At 44.4% G+C, this 21,343-nt stretch overlaps 2 protein-coding genes and 4 non-coding genes across 7 annotated transcripts; 4 read left to right on the forward strand and 2 right to left on the reverse strand.

The window, feature by feature from the left end:
* The first annotated feature begins 3,915 nt into the window (after positions 1 to 3,915).
* Positions 3,916 to 4,002, forward strand: TRNAM-CAU (transfer RNA methionine (anticodon CAU)). The gene is given in 2 exon segments: positions 3,916 to 3,953; positions 3,967 to 4,002. It is a non-coding gene; the product is annotated as a tRNA-Met (tRNA).
* Positions 4,003 to 7,633: 3,631 nt separating this feature from the next.
* On the forward strand, positions 7,634 to 7,707 carry TRNAI-AAU (transfer RNA isoleucine (anticodon AAU)). Its single transcript has one exon. It is a non-coding gene; the product is annotated as a tRNA-Ile (tRNA).
* Positions 7,708 to 7,763: 56 nt separating this feature from the next.
* Positions 7,764 to 7,837, reverse strand: TRNAV-AAC (transfer RNA valine (anticodon AAC)). Its single transcript has one exon. It is a non-coding gene; the product is annotated as a tRNA-Val (tRNA).
* Positions 7,838 to 8,931: 1,094 nt separating this feature from the next.
* Positions 8,932 to 9,018, forward strand: TRNAM-CAU (transfer RNA methionine (anticodon CAU)). The gene is given in 2 exon segments: positions 8,932 to 8,969; positions 8,983 to 9,018. It is a non-coding gene; the product is annotated as a tRNA-Met (tRNA).
* A 486-nt stretch (positions 9,019 to 9,504) lies between these two features.
* Positions 9,505 to 13,657, reverse strand: LOC123048877 (DNA replication complex GINS protein PSF2; the record flags this gene model as incomplete). Its single annotated transcript, XM_044471928.1, has 5 exons — positions 9,505 to 9,790; positions 10,085 to 10,237; positions 13,193 to 13,285; positions 13,375 to 13,405; positions 13,515 to 13,657. Coding segments are annotated over 5 exons (441 nt in total), but the record flags the coding sequence as incomplete, so codon positions are not given.
* Positions 13,658 to 15,530: 1,873 nt separating this feature from the next.
* Positions 15,531 to 20,976, forward strand: LOC123067312 (DNA replication complex GINS protein PSF2). 2 transcript variants are annotated; one of them, XM_044490164.1, is made up of 8 exons: positions 15,531 to 15,791; positions 15,908 to 15,982; positions 16,456 to 16,570; positions 16,867 to 16,966; positions 17,076 to 17,106; positions 17,196 to 17,288; positions 20,244 to 20,396; positions 20,691 to 20,976. In XM_044490164.1, exons 1-8 carry the CDS (start codon positions 15,744 to 15,746, stop codon positions 20,709 to 20,711), a joined length of 636 nt encoding a protein of 211 aa, XP_044346099.1. In that variant the 5' UTR covers positions 15,531 to 15,743; the 3' UTR covers positions 20,712 to 20,976. The 2 variants fall into 2 exon arrangements, with proteins under 2 accessions (XP_044346099.1, XP_044346103.1); XM_044490168.1 differs by having other exon boundaries at positions 16,894 to 16,966.
* The last annotated feature ends 367 nt before the right edge of the window (positions 20,977 to 21,343 follow it).

Raw genomic sequence — 21,343 nt, forward strand, 5'->3', positions numbered from 1 at the left:
TCTCCCGGCGAATTCCCGTAACTCTCCGGTACTCCGAAAAATACTCGAATCACTCGGAACCTTTCCGATGTCCGAATATAGTCGTCCAATATATCGATTTTTACGTCTCGACCATTTCGAGACTCCTCGTCATGTCCCCGATCTCATCCGGAACTCCGAACTTCTTCGGTACATCAAAACTCATAAACTCATAATATAACTGTCATCGAAACCTTAAGCGTGCGGACCCTACGGGTTCGAGAACAATGTAGACATGACCGAGACACGTCTCCGGTCAATAACCAATAGCGGGACCTGGATGCCCATATTGGCTCCTACATATTCTACGAAGATCTTTATCGGTCAGACCGCATAACAACATACGTTGTTTCCTTTGTCATCGGTATGTTACTTGCCCGAGATTCGATCGTCGGTATCTCAATACCTAGTTCAATCTCGTTACCGGCAAGTCTCTTTACTCGTTCGGTAATACATCATCTCACAACTAACTCATTAGTTGCAATGCTTGCAAGGCTTATGTGATGTGCATTACCGAGAGGGCCCAGAGATACCTCTCCGACAATCGGAGTGACAAATCCTAATCTCGAAATACGCCAACCCAACATGTACCTTTGGAGACACCTGTAGAGCACCTTTATAATCACCCAGTTACGTTGTGACGTTTGGTAGCACACAAGGTGTTCCTCCGGTAAACGGGAGTTGCATAATCTCATAGTCATAGGAACATGTATAAGTCATGAAGAAAGCAATAGCAACATACTAAACGATCGGGTGCTAAGCTAATGGAATGGGTCATGTCAATCAGATCATTCACCTAATGATGTGATCCCGTTAATCAAATAACAACTCTTTGTCCATGGTTAGGAAACATAACCATCTTTGATTAACGAGCTAGTCAAGTAGAGGCATACTAGTGACACTCTGTTTGTCTATGTATTCACACATGTATTATGTTTCCGGTTAATACAATTCTAGCATGAATAATAAACATTTATCATGATATAAGGAAATAAATAATAACTTTATTATTGCCTCTAGGGCATATTTCCTTCATAAGATCGCTGCCAAAGCAATCGCTAACCGAGTTCGTGAGTGTTTGGATGAGATTGTGGGTGCAGAACAGAGTGCCTTCGTCCCCGGCCGGCTGATAACCGATAATATCCTCATTGCACATGAGAGCGTGCATGCAATGAGAAGAAGGAAAAAAGGGGGCAATCCAGTTTGTGCAATCAAGCTAGACATGGTGAAAGCCTACGACCGGGTTGAATGGCACTATCTACAGGCCGTCATGCTCAAACTTGGTTTTGGAGTGAAACTTGGTTTTGGAGTGGAGTTTGTTCGCCTTGTCATGAAGTGCATCTCCTCTGTCAGATTTTCCATCCGTGTCAATGGCGAGCTCCTTCTGTTCTTTACCCCGTCGAGGGGTTTACGACAGGGGTGTCCCATATCTCCGTACCTTTTTCTTGCTTTGTGCGGAAGGACTAACATCATTATTGAACCGTTTCGGTGGACAGGAGGTGGATAAAGGTATAAGAGTAAGCTACCGCTCACCATGGATCAACCATCTCTTGTTTGCGGACGACAGTTTGATCTTTATGCAAGCAAAGGAGCAGAGTGCTCACAGACTAAATGAGATTTTGAGAATATATGAGGAAGGTTCGGGCCAAGCGGTTAACAAGGAAAAAAGCTCTATTTATTTTAGTCCAAACACTCCGGCTCCGACTAAGTTGCTGCTAAAGCAAACACTGAATATTTCAGTGGAAGCTTTTAGCGAGCGCTATCTAGGTCTACCCACCGATGTGGGTAGGATCACAAATGGGACATTCGATCATATTGGGGAGAGGATTCAAAACAAACTCCAAGGCGGATCAGAACGTCTGATTTCCTGTGCTGGACGGGAAGTACGGATTAAGGCGATTGCCCAGGCCATTCCCATGTTCAGTATGAGTTGCTTTAAGCTAACCAAGAAGGTATGTAAGAGTCTTGTCTCTTACTCGGCTAAATATTGGTGGAGTAGTTCCCTTGATCGCAGATCATTACACTGGAAAGCATGGGACGCTTTAACCAAGCCAAAGGCGAAAGGAGGGATGGGATTCCGGGACCTCGAGCTGTTTAACACGGCTCTACTCGGGAAACACGAATGTCGATTGATGACAAATCCTGATTCCCTGTGTGCTCGAGTTCTCAAAGGAAGATATTACCCTACATGTGATTTTATGCAAGCCGCAGCTCCTCGGTTCTCCTCTTCAACTTGGCGCGCTATCATCGCTGGGAGGGACGCATTGCAGATTGGTCTCCTTAAGCGTATAGGAGACGGCACTACAATTTCTATATGGAACGACAAGTGGATTCCGGGCACTATATCTATGTCAACGGTCTGCAGAATTGGTACTGCTCAGGTGAATTTTGTGGCGGACCTCATTGACCCCAGCAATGGGTAGTGGCTGGTGGATGTGGTGCGCGAGAACTTCATACCCCCAGATGCCGATGCTATTCTCAACATTCCATTGAGGCAGGGAGGGGGTGATGATTCGTTGGCATGGGCTTTTGAACGATCGGGTTGCTACACTGTAAAATCAGTGTATCGTGCTCTAATGACTCGCAACGAGCATATTGCTCTAGAGGAAGGGACGACTACCGAATCTTCAATGACAGATAAACAGATGTGGTCTCGTTTGTGGAAGCTCAAAGTCATTCCCAAAGTGAGAGTCTTCTGGTGGCGGGTGTTGCAAGGCATTCTCCCCGTCGAAGCCACTCTGAAATACCGCCATATTGCGACGGTAAGCACATGCAAATTGTGTCTTCAGTCTGATGAAGATATGATGCACGCACTACTGGAGTGCCCTCGCGCGAGGCAGTTTTGGGATGCAACACCAGGGTGGCTAAATGTTAAAAGGCCGATCCTGCACCCGCTAACCTGGTCAAGGGATATCCTATGTGACGATATATTTTCAGTCTGAAAGAGCGACTCTAGTGACTGTTATGTGAACGATTTGGACCTCTCGGAACAATATCACCCACGACAAAGCTGCGTTCAATCCTAGCCAATCCATGAGAAAGGTGCGGGAAACCCTAGCAGTTCTGTAGCTGCCTCGTGAGCATGCCCGTACTTTGCCGGGCCATGGCTGGCGCCCACCAGAGTTGGGCTGGATCAAAATAAATACTGATGGAAGTATTGCAATGGATGCAAGAAGGGGAGGGATAGGGGGTGTTGCTCGATCTCGGCCTTCCTTTCTTGCGGCATGGTGCAAACCCTACCCTGGGATCACGGATCAGTTGATAGCTGAAGCTCTTGCCATTTGTGACGGAGTCATCTTCGCTCGTCTGAGAGGCTATGCAGAAGTGGTTCTTGAGTCTGACAATTTGGAGATTGTGAATCTTTGGAATTCGCGCCAAACATCCCGTGCGGTGGTGGCGCCTATCTTCTTAGAAATTGGGGAGCATGTTCCTTCTTTTAAGTCCTTTGTAGTTCAACATGTTGGTAGGGCAGGCAACGTCTCCGCTCATCTCTGTGCAAAGCAAGCCAGCACATTAAATGTTACGGAGTGTTGGCTTCAATCTACTCCTAGTTTTCTTGTAACCAGCCTCCTAGCAGATTCTGCTAGTGCTGTCGATGTTGAATAAAGAGCTCCCGATTTACTCGCAAAAAAAAGGTGATTGAAATGTGTCGTACTTCCAGTGAACTTCTGTAATAGAATATGAGTTTTTTTTAAGAAACTTCAATGCATAGTGTCACATTAAAATTTACCGAACCCGAAAATAGAAAAATTATCGTTCAGTTAGAATTTGTAAACTCCGAGTTCAGTAAAAAAAAGTTGTAGTTGATCAAATTTCGATTTGTTAAACTAGAAGGGAAATGGAAAATTAGAATGTGGCCAAGGAATAGAAAGTGGTGCTTCGAATTTAAGTCATTAAGGGGTGGTGGCGCAGTTGGCTAGCGCGTAGGTCTCATAGCTAACGTGAGTGATCCTGAGGTCGAGAGTTCGAGCCTCTCTCACCCCAACATTTTTCTTTTTCTTTTTTTCCGTCAGCATTCAGCCATTCCTGAATTATTATTCCACCGACTAGTGTTTTTTCTCCGTTCTGCTGATGCCTGAGACTGGTAAGGTTCGGCAATATACATGTATCTGCTGAGCTTCCTGCACCGTCTCGTCGTCCTGCTGTTCTACGTACACTTGGATCTGCCCCTCCCTTCCCTTGTGCAGTCTGTGAACACAGACGACTGACAGCGAGTCCAACAACGTCATACCAATAAAACTAACAAAGCGCTCGCTGTTAAGACACAATCATGTCGAGTAGAACAATCCTAAAACCTTATGCTTAATAGCTAAGCACACATCAATTAATACCCGATACAATAGGAGAAAAGGGAACTAAACTGGCTTTCAACTAGGAGAATGAGCACTGCAATCCACACTTTATCTGTTTCGAAAAAAAAACTATCCACACTTTACGCAGACAATTATCTGCGAGTACAAGTGGCAGGTACATGCATATCTTGCTCGTCGCCTGCCTTAGGTCTCTCTGCACAAGCAAATGTGAAGGGCAAATTTGTTATGTGTGACTTTTCCCGACAAAACTTACAATTAGGGAGTTCACGGATCTAAGCAAGGATTTTATCACATTTGCAAAAAAAAAACAATGATTTTATCAGGAGCATGAAAGCAGATACGAGTACTGATTCAAACTTGTTATGCATCGTATTGGCCCACTCAAGGTGATGAATGGTCATGTTGACTAGATTTGTGGTAGGCGATCATCTCTAGAGCAACTAGCACCATGGAGTGAATCTGGCAAGGGAAGCGAAAAGTACTTCCTCGAGGACAGTGGAAATCATGTCTACAAAAGAGAGGCCATAGCGCATCTTCAACACCGACTTATAAATTTACTCCAACACGAATACATAAATCGGTCATCCGATGCTATTCTGTATATGTCCGTCAGTAAATGGCAATTTAAAATTCTAATAAAGTCCGATGCATAGCACGCGCCAGATCACACCAGTGCCGGATCACATGTCCGATAACAACCAAAGAGAGACAAGTATGCTTAAATTTCCACATGCCCGATCACAAAAGAATACGAGTCCAACAGTCTGGGCCGAAAATTAAGATTTTTTGCCCTACCAGACCGGTAATCCAAGCATCCACGCTCAAGGTGTCGTCGCCGGCGCGTAGGCAGCCTCTGCCTCCGCCTCCTCCTCCTCCTTGTCCGCCGCTTCCAACTTAACTTTATGTCGTTGCAACATTTTATAGCGGACGACTTGCACGATCATTCTTGCGTCCGCATCCAAAGAGTCCAAATTCAAGGACAACATCTTGGCTCCTCCACATTGGCCCTCCAAATTCAAGAGCATCACCTTCTTCTCCTCGAGTATGGCCTTCTTCTCTTCGATCATGGCCCTCTTCTCTTCAAGCTTGAACTTCTTCTCGATCGCCTCCATCAACACTTTAAATATTTCCCCTTTATTCCTCCTCGTTGTCCGAGCGCTTGACGTTTGACTCCTCCTTCTTGGTCAAGATGTCCTCAAACCTGTCTGTCATCTTGACCGCCGCACCTTCTCGCTTCGTCCTCTCCTACTCTCATTTCTTTGCCTGAAACACTTTTCTAACCTTCTTGGGCGGTTCTATCATTGGGTCGCTTGGGTCACTGGTTTCTTCCTCGGTGGCTTGGGCGACGGTCATGGCTATGAATGTGTTCCACTTTGATTGTCCATTCAACTTCAACAAACAATGCATGACGGTGAAGTTTTTCTTCTCCAACTTCTTGAACACCGTCAACGCACGAGAAGGCTACAAATTAAAACCTTGTCAAGAATGCATATCTGGCAAGTGATCAACAAAATGATGCATATCCGGCTACAAAACTATGCATATCCGGCAAGTGATCAACAAAACTATGCATATCCGGTTACAAAATTATGCATATTCGGCTACTGGTCGACAAAACTATGCATATCCGGCTACAAAAATATACATATCTGGCTACTGATCAACAAAATTATGCATATCTAGCTACCGATCAACAAAACTATGCATATTCGGCTACAAAACTATGTATATCCGGCTACTGATCAACAAAACTATGCATATCCGGCCAAATGAACTTACTTGCTCGGTGATTTGTGCGCCATTAGGACACCGTGCGATGAGATGCGCCAAGTGGCCGCAATACTTGGACACGACCCCCTTGGATGGTGTACCACCAATGGTTGAGGGACTTTAATTCACGGTTGTGGAAGACCGCGTCGGAGTAGGGCGTGAAATGCTTGTGTTCATGGAACCATCTATGAATGTTGGACCAAAATGTTGTGCCCTTTTGCTCTATGTCATGGATCGGATCGAGGCTAATGGTCAACCATGCATCACACAAACAGCTCGTCCTCCCGCATGTTGAAGTTTTGTCCTCTACCCTTCTTCAGATTGCCGGAAAAATCATCTGGATCATCGTCCACCGTCCTCCACCTTCTCCTCCTCCTCCTGTTGTTCGTTGGCTCAATCATGTTGTTGTGTGCTCGTGCTGGTCTGGGTGTACGACTGTTGCGTGCCCGCCTGGGTGTATCCCTGTTGCATGTGAGTGTAGTAGCCGAACTAGGTGGGATCCGAGTCTTCCACCTGTCCGTCCTCATAGCCACCTCCTCCATCGCCTCCATCGTGGTTGATGTTGAACATCTCCTCTCCACGTTGCCATGCGCCTTCTCCCCCGCTTTAGGCATAACACCGAACAGCGTGCGGGCATCCATCTGCTCCCCGCCCGCCGTCCGCGCCGAATGAGCTGTCGCGAAGAACTGTCCGAGAAGGGCAGCGGCGACGCCTTTAAAAACAAAGAAGCGTAAGGTATTGAGCAAGTGATAAACCTTATTATCTTATAAACATAGTGAGCACAAGATTAGTCTCAAGACTGATGTATCACAAATTCACAAGTACTCCCTCTGTCCCAAAATATAAGAACGTTTTTTACACTATACTAGTGTCAAAAACGTTCTTATATAAGAACGTTTTTTTACACTATACTAGTGTCAAAAACGTTCTTATATTTTGGGACAGAGGGAGTACTCGACAATGTGCCTAGAAAAAAAAATGTTGCGAAAAGGGCCAATTTTTAAAGCATTTTGGAACATTGTTTTTTTTTTGTCCACCCGTGGATGTTTTCCCATCATGAAACTTTGCATGTTAGTAAAACATTAAACAATGTTTATCGCACAAAATAATCATATTTTTCTATTTTCTTCAAAATTTAGTGTTCACCCGGGAGCAGAACAACACTTTCGCCAGAAGTTCTCCTATGCTGAAGTGGCTAGAGCCAGGACACTATGTTTTCACCTAGAGACAATATTGTAAGAGTGGAGAGGTGTCGAGCTCCTTGACATGGCCTCTACAAAGGAAACGACGCCCAACGAGCGGCGCCGTTTAAATTCCAACTCTCCCTCCCAAACTAGTTGATTCCAGCATATAAAATAATAAAAACAGGGTTCGTCGACTGCGCGAGGGATTTCTTTACCTTCAAGTTTTTCGGGACTTGATCCATCAAATCATAAAATTTGGATAGTGGTGAACGAGTATTTTTGCTATTCAGCTTGTTGGTAAGCCGAGCGTCTCCATAAGTAAACTAATTGGAAAAGCGTTACCAGAAAGGCCTATTAGCTCAGCTGGTTAGAGCGTCGTGCTAATAACGCGAAGGTCGCAGGTTCGAGACCTGCATGGGCCATTTTTTTCCTTTTTTTTCACTGTTAAAATTGCAAAAAAAAAGGAAGAAAAATAATTTGGCTCCGCCCGGGTTCGAACCGGAGACCTTCAGTGTGTTAGACTGACGTGATAACCAACTACACCACGAAACCTTTGTGATACAATTTTTCACAGAAATTATAACACAGTTAAGCAAAATCTTTATTGCTTTCCTGTTGCGCTCACTGACGTGGTAGACAGATAAATGTCATGTCAGATTCAGATTTCCAACAAAAAACAGCAACAAGTGTGTAATCTTTGATCATTGTTCACGTCATATAAAGTCAATTTGTGTAGTTGTGTTTCCGGTCAATGAAGACTAACTTATGTTTCCGGTCAATGAAAACTAACGCTCATGTTGTGCCAAGTGCTTTCTCATATATTTCTGCTGGTCTCAATGATGCTTTTCTCTCTTTTTGTCTGAGGTATCATGGTGCTCATTGTCTTGGAAGCGGCATCAACAATTAGTTCATCATTTTCCCTTCATACTTACCTTTCCTAGGATACACCACTACAGCTGTGATCACAAGATCTCCCATGTGTCGAGTGTGTTTGAATAGAGGGGTGAGAGACGGAGAGTGGATGACATAAGACAAACCTATGGTCAGTGAAAAATGATTCTTAAATATACCCAATAGTATGATGATGATGATGATGATGATGATGATGATGATGATGATGATGTCTTCATGTATCTTTTCTGAGCAACTCATGCAAACACATCTAGGCATACAAGGTTGGATGGTAACTGAAAATTGCAATTCATCAAGTTGTAAGCTTCGACCTGACAAGAGAAAGTTGCAATTCATCGAGTTGATAGCATCCATTTGGGTAGTAGAAAGTCACACAGCCCACCAAGTTAGAATCCTCAATGTGTAGTACAAGTTTATTTTTATCGATTTGAAAATAGAAAGTTTGTAATTCGTTGTGTTGGAAGCTCCAAGTTTAGTAGAAAAAAGCTGAAACATATCAAGCTGGATGCTTCATCTTGAGAAGTAACCAAAGTATCAAGTTTATGTTTTTGTGTAATAATACTACTAGTAAGTACTAAAATGAAGTAGTTAAAACTAAAATAAAAACACCATTAAAAATGAAGTAGAAAAAAGCTGAAACCTACTGGACGCTGGATGATATGCGAGCGTTCTGGCCCAGGGCCCATTAAAACTGAGTTGTTCCATATAGCCCTAGTTTCCAATCCAAACACAACGGGGTGGTGGCGCAGTTGGCTAGCGCGTAGGTCTCATAGCTAAAGCGAGTGATCCTGAGGTCGAGAGTTCGAGCCTCTCTCACCCCAACATCTTTTCCTTTTTTTTTCTCAGCCGTTCCTGAAATATTATTCCACTGACCAGCGATTTGTTTCAGCTGCCAATGAACACTGGAGCGGCAACGGTCACACCAACTGTTAATTTCACATCTCGCATGATTGATTCCCCCCTTGTCGAGCGCGCTTTTTTGTGCCCTATGTGCATTATATGCCTTCAAAAAACCTGACATGTAATGTCGCTGCTGCCATGTCAGTACAGCACCATCTACTTCCGGGGCCATCACATTCAGGAACCACTTCAGCCTGTCAACACAGACCGCTCGAAGCAAGTCCAACAGAGTGCCAGCACTGGTCGTTATGACATACTCCCTCTGTCCCTTTAACTGTCAAATACGCTCTTATATTATGGGACGGAGGGAGTATCAATGTACTCGTGATCGCCTGACTGGTAAAGCAACAAACAGACCAGTAGGACATCACAGCTAAGCAAGCGGCAGACCACACACTGCGGGAAACTACAACGGCCAATTCTAAAACCTTGTGGTTAATAGATAAACACACATCCATCACGATCCGATACAGTGGGATAAAATCAACACGCAGAGGGAACTAAAATGGCTTTTCAGCTAATAACATACAGCACATGACAACAGCGCAGCGGGTACCTTTGTTCACTACAATTCCACTCCTATGCAGAAAACTATCCGCAAATACAAGTGATGCGCACATGGATGTCCCGCTCACTACCTGCGCCTCAGCTGTTCCGGCACGAGTATGCTCGTTACCTGCGCCTTAGGTCTCTCTGCACAAGCAAAAGGGAAGGGGGAATTTGTTAGGTGCAACTTTTGATGACAAACCATACTGTTAGGAGTTCACGGATTTAAGCAAAGATTTTATTAGGCATGTTATCAGAAGCATGAAAATACGGAGTACATGTTCTTGTGTCTAGTTGAAACATCTAAACTTGTTATCCATGTTAACTAGATTTGTGGTAGGCAATTGTTCCGTGAGCAACATGCACCTTGGAGAGAATCTGCTAAAGAAAGCTACTTCCTAGAGGACAGTAGAAATCATGACTGCGGAAGAGAGGACTTACTCTTGGACCGCGATCTGTGACTGGTGTTGATCTGCTCCCTGTGTTGTCTGCCTGCTGAATCATCTGTGGGCTATCATGCTTGTAGAACGCCTGCAAAGTTCTCACCATAAATGGACGCACGATATTCACCTCCATTGCAGAGAGATTTTTGAGCTGTCAAAATGCAGAAAAAAGGAAACACAAGGCAGTAAGCAAAAGATCAGCTTGTTAACTTATAAAACATAGTCAGCCCAAAACTAGGCTCAGATTGCTGTACCACAAGTAATAAAAAATGTGCAGTAATACTGTAACAAACATGTACGTACGCCACAAGTAAAGCAGTATGCCAGGCTCATCAAAGAAGGAGGGAGGCCTGGGTTTCCGGGATCTACACATTTTCAACCTCGCAATGTTGTCCCATCAGAGGTGGCGGCTGCTGGACGCCCCGGATACTCTTTGTGCTCGAGTCCTCAAAGCTCGGTACTACCCAAACTGCTCAATCCTGGAGGCAGAGGCGAAGGATGGCATTTCTTACACATGCAGAAGTATTCTCAAAGGCATTGCACTCTTCAAGGAAGGAGTAATTTGGCGAGTGGGTCCAGGGGATAACATTAAGGTGTGGGAGGACCCATGGACACCACGGGGTGACACAGAAAACCAAGGTCTGTCCGAGGCAACGCTGTCATTACTAAGGTAAGCGACTTGGTGGATCTAGTAACGGAAGCATGGGATGATCAGTTGGTTGTCGACCTCTTTTCTGAAGAAGATGCAAAAGATATTATAGCTATTCCAATCCGTGAGGGCATGGAAGATCATATTGCTTGGCACTTTGACCCCAAGGGGAGGTTCTCTGTAAAATCAGCTTATCACCTCGGCGTGCGACTCAGGGATGTGCGGCTAAGCCATGACACTGAATCCTCATTGGTTGCAGGTCGTCGTGCTGACATTTGGAGTTGTTATTGGAACCTATCCATGCCGGATAAGGTACGGATTTTCACTCGGAGGCTCGCTCAGAATAGCTTACCGCTGAGAATTTACATAAAGAGGAAGAAGGTTGATCTCGACACAATCTGTCAAATGTGCGGGAGGCTGGATGTAGGGCTGCAAACGAGTCGAGTTCGAGCGAGTTGGAGTTGGCTCAGCTCAACTCATATTAAAATTCGAGCGGGCTTAAACTGAGTGAAGCTCATGATCGAGCTGTAGAACATGACTCGTGCTCAGCTTGTAACGATCTCGAGTCGATCTTGAGCTAGTTTCGAGCTAAATGAGACAGTAAAAATTATAAATTTATAGCAAGTATTTCAAATAGATAAGGACACAACTTTGTACAACCATCTCGTCGTTCTCGGGAGGGATCATCTTGGTCTCTTGAGCCAACTGCAATAAATGGTGGTCTTCGTGGACCAAAAACAAGAAAACGAAGGTGCATATGCTGGGATCTTTTGCTAAAAACAACAGGATATTTAACACATAGTCGACCACATACCAAAATTAGCTCTGCACTTAATTAAGCTTCCATGTTTGCTGGTAAATAAAATGAAGAAAAATCATGGACATCATATATGGTAACAAATTATCTTATTGCCATTTAATAAGTGGCATCATCATTTAACATAATGATATTATGTCGAGCTATCGAGCTAAAATCGAGCGAGCCAATATTGACTCAAGATCGGCTCGTTTCTCGGTCGAGCTACATAAAGTGTTCAAACTCGGCTCGTTTCCTTTCAAATTGATCTCGAATCGAGCCAAAAAAACCAGTCAATCTCGAGCGGCTCACGAGTCTCGAGCTTTTCTTGCAGCCCTAGCTGGTTGAGGTCGAGGGTCATCTATTTGTAAAATGCAAAAACGTGAAACAGGTTTGGAAGCAGCTGGACTTGGGAGGATGTCCACCTAGAATTGGTGAAATGCCAGGCCCGAATGGAGATGTTTGATCAGCTATGCAGTTTGAACAGCAAGCGGCGTAAGATGCTCTTGTTCTGCTGTGGGAGTGGTGGTCCGCCAGAAATAAAGCAAATGCCGGAGACAAGGTGAGATCAACTGAGGATGTATGCGCTGCAGTCAGGAAGCACACTATGGACTTTGCGAAACCAGCCCCAATGCAGCAGGCCGAAGCTGTCCAGAAGGAGAAAGCTGTGTGGTGCAGGCCGAAGGAGAACTTCATCAAGGTGAACTTTGACGCTGCATTTCATGCTGATTTAGGAGCTGTAGCGTGGGGATGTATCTTCAGAACAGATCAGAGGGAGTTCCTCGCAGCGGCTGCTGGGAAGCTTGATTACCTGTCTAGCCCGTTAAATGCAGACGCAGCGGCGTGCATTAAATCGGTTGAGGCTGGGGAAGAGCTGGGGCTGCACAGAGCTATCTCTGAGTCCGACTCCCTCAATCTACTGAATGCTCTAAAGTCAAGAGAAAATGATTCCGTGTCAATCAGAGTCCTACTGAGGGACTCACAGTTTATGTTGAGCTCGTTTTGACAGCTTCGAATTTCATTTCTGTAAGCGTGAATGTAATAAAGAAGGGGAGCCTTGGCGCAGTGGTAAAAGCTGCTGCCTTGTGACCATGAGGTCACGGGTTCAAGTCCTGGAAACAGCCTCTTACAGAAATGTAGGGAAAGGCTGCGTACAATAGACCCAAAGTGGTCGGACCCTTCCCTGGACCCTGCGCAAGCAGGAGCTACATGCACCGGGCTGCCCTTTTTTTAAGCGTGAATGTAATAAAGATGCCCATGAAAAAGTGCGGTAACCGCATATGGCTTTAGGGTAGCGGTAGCCACTTCTATGTGGCATAAGCAGGCCCCGGACTTTGTATCGTCTTTGGTCACCAGCGATCTTGCTGTGCGGGTTTAAGTATGGAATGAAATGTTCCAGTTTAAAAAAAAACCTCATAATTTTGTAACCCATAATCATATTATCAACATTTGAATATTCATAACCCCCAGATGAAAAAATTTGTGAGTTCCATGAGAAACGAGAAGGTTAACCTATAGATACGCATATAAGATCACTTCAAGAAAAACACCAGAACTGTTAATGTAATGGAGAAAAAAGGCGACATATTACACATCTCCATGGTAACTTTAACAGCAGAATTTTAGGAGCCAGTGGCTGGACGTGGAGTTCAAAAAGATACCTTCACAGCATGAGTACGGCCAGATATTGTCTCTAATCCAGTCTCGACCTTATGGAACCTGACATCTCTGATATCCTCGATCAAAGATCTCACCTGTATCAAAACTACAAGTAAGAATCTTTTAAGAAAATCATAGCAAACTAGACAGTACAAATTTTCCTTCAGAATTCTTTATAACTCACCAAGTAAGCATCTGTGATGTCATCACGAGAACTGTACAAAAAAAGAAGAGACTTAGGCTACATATGCTGTTTCTTTAACGGAATTATATAGGTTCTTACTACAGAATAAAAGCAGTCAGAAAGTTGCAAGGTCTGCTTACTGATCAAACAGAAGCTTAGATATTTCGATATAGTGGAATGGTAATGGCTGAAATTCTCTAGGTGACTCCCTTTCTGCATCCAACACCTGTGTTAAGCGCTCTAGCAACAAAGATAACAAACACTTAAGGGGCGAAATAGGCAGTTAAGTATGTATCAAATATAGGCAGTGTCAGTTTCACCAGATGGTGCAACTGAAGGACAAATGGACAAGCACACAAAAATTCAGAAAAAGTGCACGCTGGTCGCATGCATCACTCAGTAAGTTAGAGGTACAGAGCTCCCCTGTATGACTTGTCATATATGCACCGGCATGTAGCAAATATATGTAGAGCTCCCTCTACATAGCAGGAGCACCCTCTACATAGAAGAAGCGTCAAGCAAGTAATGCCAATCGACCTTGTGGGATTGGAGTGGCATAGGTTTACTCTACCTATATATGTCTATGTGCAGTAGTGGAGTTAGCGATTTTTGAAAGCCGGGGCACGCTGCAAGCTAAATTAGCAAAGTATTTCACTATGGTCCGGAAGTACCCTTCTACTTCCAAACTCATTTGAGCTTGGGATGAACAGTAAATTCTGAAAAAATAAAACAAAATAAAAAAGTCTGAAATGTTTCTGGTGCAAAATTTGACAATGTTCTCGGTGCTTGCAAATTTTCATCCCGAAATAACAGTCGTGGAAGTCATGAAAAAGAAACAACCCTCCAAAATGCTTTAGTAAATAGCTTTTTTGGAGTGTTGATTTTGTCGTGGTGGGTTTTGTCTCATGAGTTCTGGGGAAGCGATGACGAGCATGACACCCTCGCGACGGTGCAAGGTGTGCGGCATTGGTGCAGGTGCAGGTGTGGCACATGGTTGCTCAACTATGTGTATGATGGCGGTGGTCATGAGGTTTTTGTTTGGACTTCTTCAGAGTAAAAACCCAAGATCGTGTTATACCTGGAGACGCTGACCGTTGCACGACATTCTTTTATTGGAAGTGTCGTTATTGAAGCAATTTTTTCATAGTCCGGGTGTTGTCACCGGTGCTGGTTGAGGAAGGCGATTTGTGGCACACAGGTGCGAGGGAGCCAACCCCATTTTTTTGCTTTTTAATTTGAACCTTTTATATCTTTTGAACAAAAAGCCCAAGTTATGTTTTATTTCATGTTCCTTGTGACGATGGCTTTGAAATAATACCATTTTTAAATACGTTTTGACAAGTTTACAAAACTTCATCAGGTTTCGAATGCTGAAATTTGACATGAATGAACAAGATCACTATCTTTCAGAAGCTAAAACTTAAAACTTGATGTGCCCTTTTACGGAATTCAATGACTTTATGGACCGCGAAGCAATTGTGTGCGGAGAATGATCGGGAAAGTGCGTGCTCCCCAAACTTTTGTGGTGGTTGATGTTAATGGTTATTTATACATGCTAGAGTTTACTTTAACGGGACATTCACACGTCACATTTTTGTTTTTCTGTGTGTGCGCGTGCATTAAGTGTTGGTTAGGTGCTTTCTAATTATAAAGAGGTTGGATCGATGGTGCTTATATTCTCTTGAGGTGACATTATGAATCAATAAAACCTATCCTTTATCGAAAAAAATACTATAACGAGGAGCCTATCCTCTAGTGACAGTTTAAAAGAAAAAAAAACTCATCTGAAGAAAAAGAAAGATAAACACAAGATACTAGGATGTTGTACTTTGTTTTTACAAATCTTCTGTCTATTATAGAAATTCATTAAAAATACAAAACAAGTCAAATATAATAAAAAAAATTACATCGAGGTCTTTAGACCACCGAACAACCACTACCATCGTTAGAATGAGCAGTCGACGCAACTCACTATGCACACATTTACATTTTTATATAAAGTGATAGAGATCAGATTGAAAAAATATAGTGTAAAAATAAGATATTTTTAAAATGAAACGCGCTCTGAAGTTTTCTTAAAAGACAAATAAGAACTCATAATCCTATTTATATTTTAGCTGAAAAGGAAAAGTTTTTTTTTTTTGAGGAAAAATTGGAGCTCCCGCGGTGCCGCCCTAGCGACAGCGTTTCCCACCGCCGGCGCCCCAATCCCAATCCCAATCCCACTCCCACTCCCACCTCCACTCCCACCTCTTTCCGGTTCTTCCTCGCCGGCGCGTCGCGTTCCCGCCGTCTCCACTCCGTCCCGGTCTTCGGCCATCGGGCTTCGAGGCACCCGGCGCACCATCTAGATCCGCCCCCAAATCGCCATGGCGGGGCAGTCCGACCCGCATCTCTCCCTCTTCTCGCCGTCCGAGGTAATCGACCCCTGCGCCCACCCGCATCTGTATGCATCCTTGTCGACCCTAGGAGGGCTTGTTCCCCCGCTGCTGGCTCCCTTTGTGATGGCGGCTGGTTGGTTGGTTTGGTGCAGGTGGAGTTCGTGGCCGAGGATGAGATCGTCGAGATCGTCCCCAACATCCGGATGGAGGCCCTGAACATGATCTGCGTGCGTGCTCTCAACGAATTTCGAATTTTACTTATCAGTGTTCTCCTAGTCCACTAGTCATGTTCACTGCACCTCCATTTCTTCAGATTTTCTCCGGCCATTTGTAGTACTTGTCTAGGTGCTTTATGCATCATTTGCTGTCTAGTGACCGGTACATTCGATGTTTTGCTGACTGTTGGTTGCTGTATAGTATCATTATGTGGGAATTCCTGAGGGTTGGGCCAATTTTAGAGGTCAGTCATGTCTAGGGTATCTTTGGTTTCTGCCGATGGCTGCCCTGCCAAACATTGGTTAAGGAATCCTCCACTCTGCGTTGGCTAAAATTTTGGGAACAATTTTTGAATGGAGATTTAAAGGATCTGTAGGCAACCATTTTTTTTTTTTTGCAACAGACCAAGCAACAGACAAAGTGTCAAGTGGTGCTACACATCTGGCCAGTCTTGTCTAAGATTGTACTCACCTTCACCATGTAGGGGGATTTCGGACCCTTCTTCCCCCAAATTCCAAGCAAGGTCCCTCTGTGGCTCGCTGTGGCGCTCAAGAGGCGTGGCAAGTGCACCATACGTGCACCCGAGTGGATGACTGTTGGTGAGTGCTCGCTCGCTTGCTTGTTTTAGTAGCTTCATCTCCTGTCAAACCTGTATCGTAGCTTATAGGATTATATTTGCTACATGCCGGTGCATATATGACAAGTCATACAGGGGAGCTCTGTACCTCTAACTTACTGAGTGATGCATGCGACCAGCGTGCACTTTTTCTGAATTTTTGTGTGCTTGTCCATTTGTCCTTCAGTTGCACCATCTGGTGAAACTGACACTGCCTATATTTGATACATACTTAACTGCCTATTTCGCCCCTTAAGTGTTTGTTATCTTTGTTGCTAGAGCGCTTAACACAGGTGTTGGATGCAGAAAGGGAGTCACCTAGAGAATTTCAGCCATTACCATTCCACTATATCGAAATATCTAAGCTTCTGTTTGATCAGTAAGCAGACCTTGCAACTTTCTGACTGCTTTTATTCTGTAGTAAGAACCTATATAATTCCGTTAAAGAAACAGCATATGTAGCCTAAGTCTCTTCTTTTTTTGTACAGTTCTCGTGATGACATCACAGATGCTTACTTGGTGAGTTATAAAGAATTCTGAAGGAAAATTTGTACTGTCTAGTTTGCTATGATTTTCTTAAAAGATTCTTACTTGTAGTTTTGATACAGGTGAGATCTTTGATCGAGGATATCAGAGATGTCAGGTTCCATAAGGTCGAGACTGGATTAGAGACAATATCTGGCCGTACTCATGCTGTGAAGGTATCTTTTTGAACTCCACGTCCAGCCACTGGCTCCTAAAATTCTGCTGTTAAAGTTACCATGGAGATGTGTAATATGTCGCCTTTTTTCTCCATTACATTAACAGTTCTGGTGTTTTTCTTGAAGTGATCTTATATGCGTATCTATAGGTTAACCTTCTCGTTTCTCATGGAACTCACAAATTTTTTCATCTGGGGGTTATGAATATTCAAATGTTGATAATATGATTATGGGTTACAAAATTATGAGGTTTTTTTTTAAACTGGAACATTTCATTCCATACTTAAACCCGCACAGCAAGATCGCTGGTGACCAAAGACGATACAAAGTCCGGGGCCTGCTTATGCCACATAGAAGTGGCTACCGCTACCCTAAAGCCATATGCGGTTACCGCACTTTTTCATGGGCATCTTTATTACATTCACGCTTAAAAAAAGGGCAGCCCGGTGCATGTAGCTCCTGCTTGCGCAGGGTCCAGGGAAGGGTCCGACCACTTTGGGTCTATTGTACGCAGCCTTTCCCTACATTTCTGTAAGAGGCTGTTTCCAGGACTTGAACCCGTGACCTCATGGTCACAAGGCAGCAGCTTTTACCACTGCGCCAAGGCTCCCCTTCTTTATTACATTCACGCTTACAGAAATGAAATTCGAAGCTGTCAAAACGAGCTCAACATAAACTGTGAGTCCCTCAGTAGGACTCTGATTGACACGGAATCATTTTCTCTTGACTTTAGAGCATTCAGTAGATTGAGGGAGTCGGACTCAGAGATAGCTCTGTGCAGCCCCAGCTCTTCCCCAGCCTCAACCGATTTAATGCACGCCGCTGCGTCTGCATTTAACGGGCTAGACAGGTAATCAAGCTTCCCAGCAGCCGCTGCGAGGAACTCCCTCTGATCTGTTCTGAAGATACATCCCCACGCTACAGCTCCTAAATCAGCATGAAATGCAGCGTCAAAGTTCACCTTGATGAAGTTCTCCTTCGGCCTGCACCACACAGCTTTCTCCTTCTGGACAGCTTCGGCCTGCTGCATTGGGGCTGGTTTCGCAAAGTCCATAGTGTGCTTCCTGACTGCAGCGCATACATCCTCAGTTGATCTCACCTTGTCTCCGGCATTTGCTTTATTTCTGGCGGACCACCACTCCCACAGCAGAACAAGAGCATCTTACGCCGCTTGCTGTTCAAACTGCATAGCTGATCAAACATCTCCATTCGGGCCTGGCATTTCACCAATTCTAGGTGGACATCCTCCCAAGTCCAGCTGCTTCCAAACCTGTTTCACGTTTTTGCATTTTACAAATAGATGACCCTCGACCTCAACCAGCTAGGGCTGCAAGAAAAGCTCGAGACTCGTGAGCCGCTCGAGATTGACTGGTTTTTTTGGCTCGATTCGAGATCAATTTGAAAGGAAACGAGCCGAGTTTGAACACTTTATGTAGCTCGACCGAGAAACGAGCCGATCTTGAGTCAATATTGGCTCGCTCGATTTTAGCTCGATAGCTCGACATAATATCATTATGTTAAATGATGATGCCACTTATTAAATGGCAATAAGATAATTTGTTACCATATATGATGTCCATGATTTTTCTTCATTTTATTTACCAGCAAACATGGAAGCTTAATTAAGTGCAGAGCTAATTTTGGTATGTGGTCGACTATGTGTTAAATATCCTGTTGTTTTTAGCAAAAGATCCCAGCATATGCACCTTCGTTTTCTTGTTTTTGGTCCACGAAGACCACCATTTATTGCAGTTGGCTCAAGAGACCAAGATGATCCCTCCCGAGAACGACGAGATGGTTGTACAAAGTTGTGTCCTTATCTATTTGAAATACTTGCTATAAATTTATAATTTTTACTGTCTCATTTAGCTCGAAACTAGCTCAAGATCGACTCGAGATCGTTACAAGCTGAGCACGAGTCATGTTCTACAGCTCGATCATGAGCTTCACTCAGTTTAAGCCCGCTCGAATTTTAATATGAGTTGAGCTGAGCCAACTCCAACTCGCTCGAACTCGACTCGTTTGCAGCCCTACATCCAGCCTCCCGCACATTTGACAGATTGTGTCGAGATCAACCTTCTTCCTCTTTATGTAAATTCTCAGCGGTAAGCTATTCTGAGCGAGCCTCCGAGTGAAAATCCGTACCTTATCCGGCATGGATAGGTTCCAATAACAACTCCAAATGTCAGCACGACGACCTGCAACCAATGAGGATTCAGTGTCATGGCTTAGCCGCACATCCCTGAGTCGCACGCCGAGGTGATAAGCTGATTTTACAGAGAACCTCCCCTTGGGGTCAAAGTGCCAAGCAATATGATCTTCCATGCCCTCACGGATTGGAATAGCTATAATATCTTTTGCATCTTCTTCAGAAAAGAGGTCGACAACCAACTGATCATCCCATGCTTCCGTTACTAGATCCACCAAGTCGCTTACCTTAGTAATGACAGCGTTGCCTCGGACAGACCTTGGTTTTCTGTGTCACCCCGTGGTGTCCATGGGTCCTCCCACACCTTAATGTTATCCCCTGGACCCACTCGCCAAATTACTCCTTCCTTGAAGAGTGCAATGCCTTTGAGAATACTTCTGCATGTGTAAGAAATGCCATCCTTCGCCTCTGCCTCCAGGATTGAGCAGTTTGGGTAGTACCGAGCTTTGAGGACTCGAGCACAAAGAGTATCCGGGGCGTCCAGCAGCCGCCACCTCTGATGGGACAACATTGCGAGGTTGAAAATGTGTAGATCCCGGAAACCCAGGCCTCCCTCCTTCTTTGATGAGCCTGGCATACTGCTTTACTTGTGGCGTACGTACATGTTTGTTACAGTATTACTGCACATTTTTTATTACTTGTGGTACAGCAATCTGAGCCTAGTTTTGGGCTGACTATGTTTTATAAGTTAACAAGCTGATCTTTTGCTTACTGCCTTGTGTTTCCTTTTTTCTGCATTTTGACAGCTCAAAAATCTCTCTGCAATGGAGGTGAATATCGTGCGTCCATTTATGGTGAGAACTTTGCAGGCGTTCTACAAGCATGATAGCCCACAGATGATTCAGCAGGCAGACAACACAGGGAGCAGATCAACACCAGTCACAGATCGCGGTCCAAGAGTAAGTCCTCTCTTCCGCAGTCATGATTTCTACTGTCCTCTAGGAAGTAGCTTTCTTTAGCAGATTCTCTCCAAGGTGCATGTTGCTCACGGAACAATTGCCTACCACAAATCTAGTTAACATGGATAACAAGTTTAGATGTTTCAACTAGACACAAGAACATGTACTCCGTATTTTCATGCTTCTGATAACATGCCTAATAAAATCTTTGCTTAAATCCGTGAACTCCTAACAGTATGGTTTGTCATCAAAAGTTGCACCTAACAAATTCCCCCTTCCCTTTTGCTTGTGCAGAGAGACCTAAGGCGCAGGTAACGAGCATACTCGTGCCGGAACAGCTGAGGCGCAGGTAGTGAGCGGGACATCCATGTGCGCATCACTTGTATTTGCGGATAGTTTTCTGCATAGGAGTGGAATTGTAGTGAACAAAGGTACCCGCTGCGCTGTTGTCATGTGCTGTATGTTATTAGCTGAAAAGCCATTTTAGTTCCCTCTGCGTGTTGATTTTATCCCACTGTATCGGATCGTGATGGATGTGTGTTTATCTATTAACCACAAGGTTTTAGAATTGGCCGTTGTAGTTTCCCGCAGTGTGTGGTCTGCCGCTTGCTTAGCTGTGATGTCCTACTGGTCTGTTTGTTGCTTTACCAGTCAGGCGATCACGAGTACATTGATACTCCCTCCGTCCCATAATATAAGAGCGTATTTGACAGTTAAAGGGACAGAGGGAGTATGTCATAACGACCAGTGCTGGCACTCTGTTGGACTTGCTTCGAGCGGTCTGTGTTGACAGGCTGAAGTGGTTCCTGAATGTGATGGCCCCGGAAGTAGATGGTGCTGTACTGACATGGCAGCAGCGACATTACATGTCAGGTTTTTTGAAGGCATATAATGCACATAGGGCACAAAAAAGCGCGCTCGACAAGGGGGGAATCAATCATGCGAGA

This window comes from Triticum aestivum, chromosome 1A, assembly GCF_018294505.1.
Source record: "Triticum aestivum cultivar Chinese Spring chromosome 1A, IWGSC CS RefSeq v2.1, whole genome shotgun sequence".
In the NCBI taxonomy this organism is placed as follows: Eukaryota; Viridiplantae; Streptophyta; class Magnoliopsida; order Poales; family Poaceae; genus Triticum; species Triticum aestivum.

Excerpts from the sequence above, each read along its gene's own strand:
- LOC123067312 (XM_044490164.1), top strand. The coding sequence starts at position 15,744 with ATGGCGGGGCAGTCCGACCCGCATCTCTCCCTCTTCTCGCCGTCCGAG. Across the intron at positions 15,792-15,907 it reads CCCTCTTCTCGCCGTCCGAG|GTGGAGTTCGTGGCCGAGGA; the intron begins GTAATCGACCCC and ends GGTTTGGTGCAG. Across the intron at positions 15,983-16,455 it reads AGGCCCTGAACATGATCTGC|GGGGATTTCGGACCCTTCTT; the intron begins GTGCGTGCTCTC and ends TTCACCATGTAG.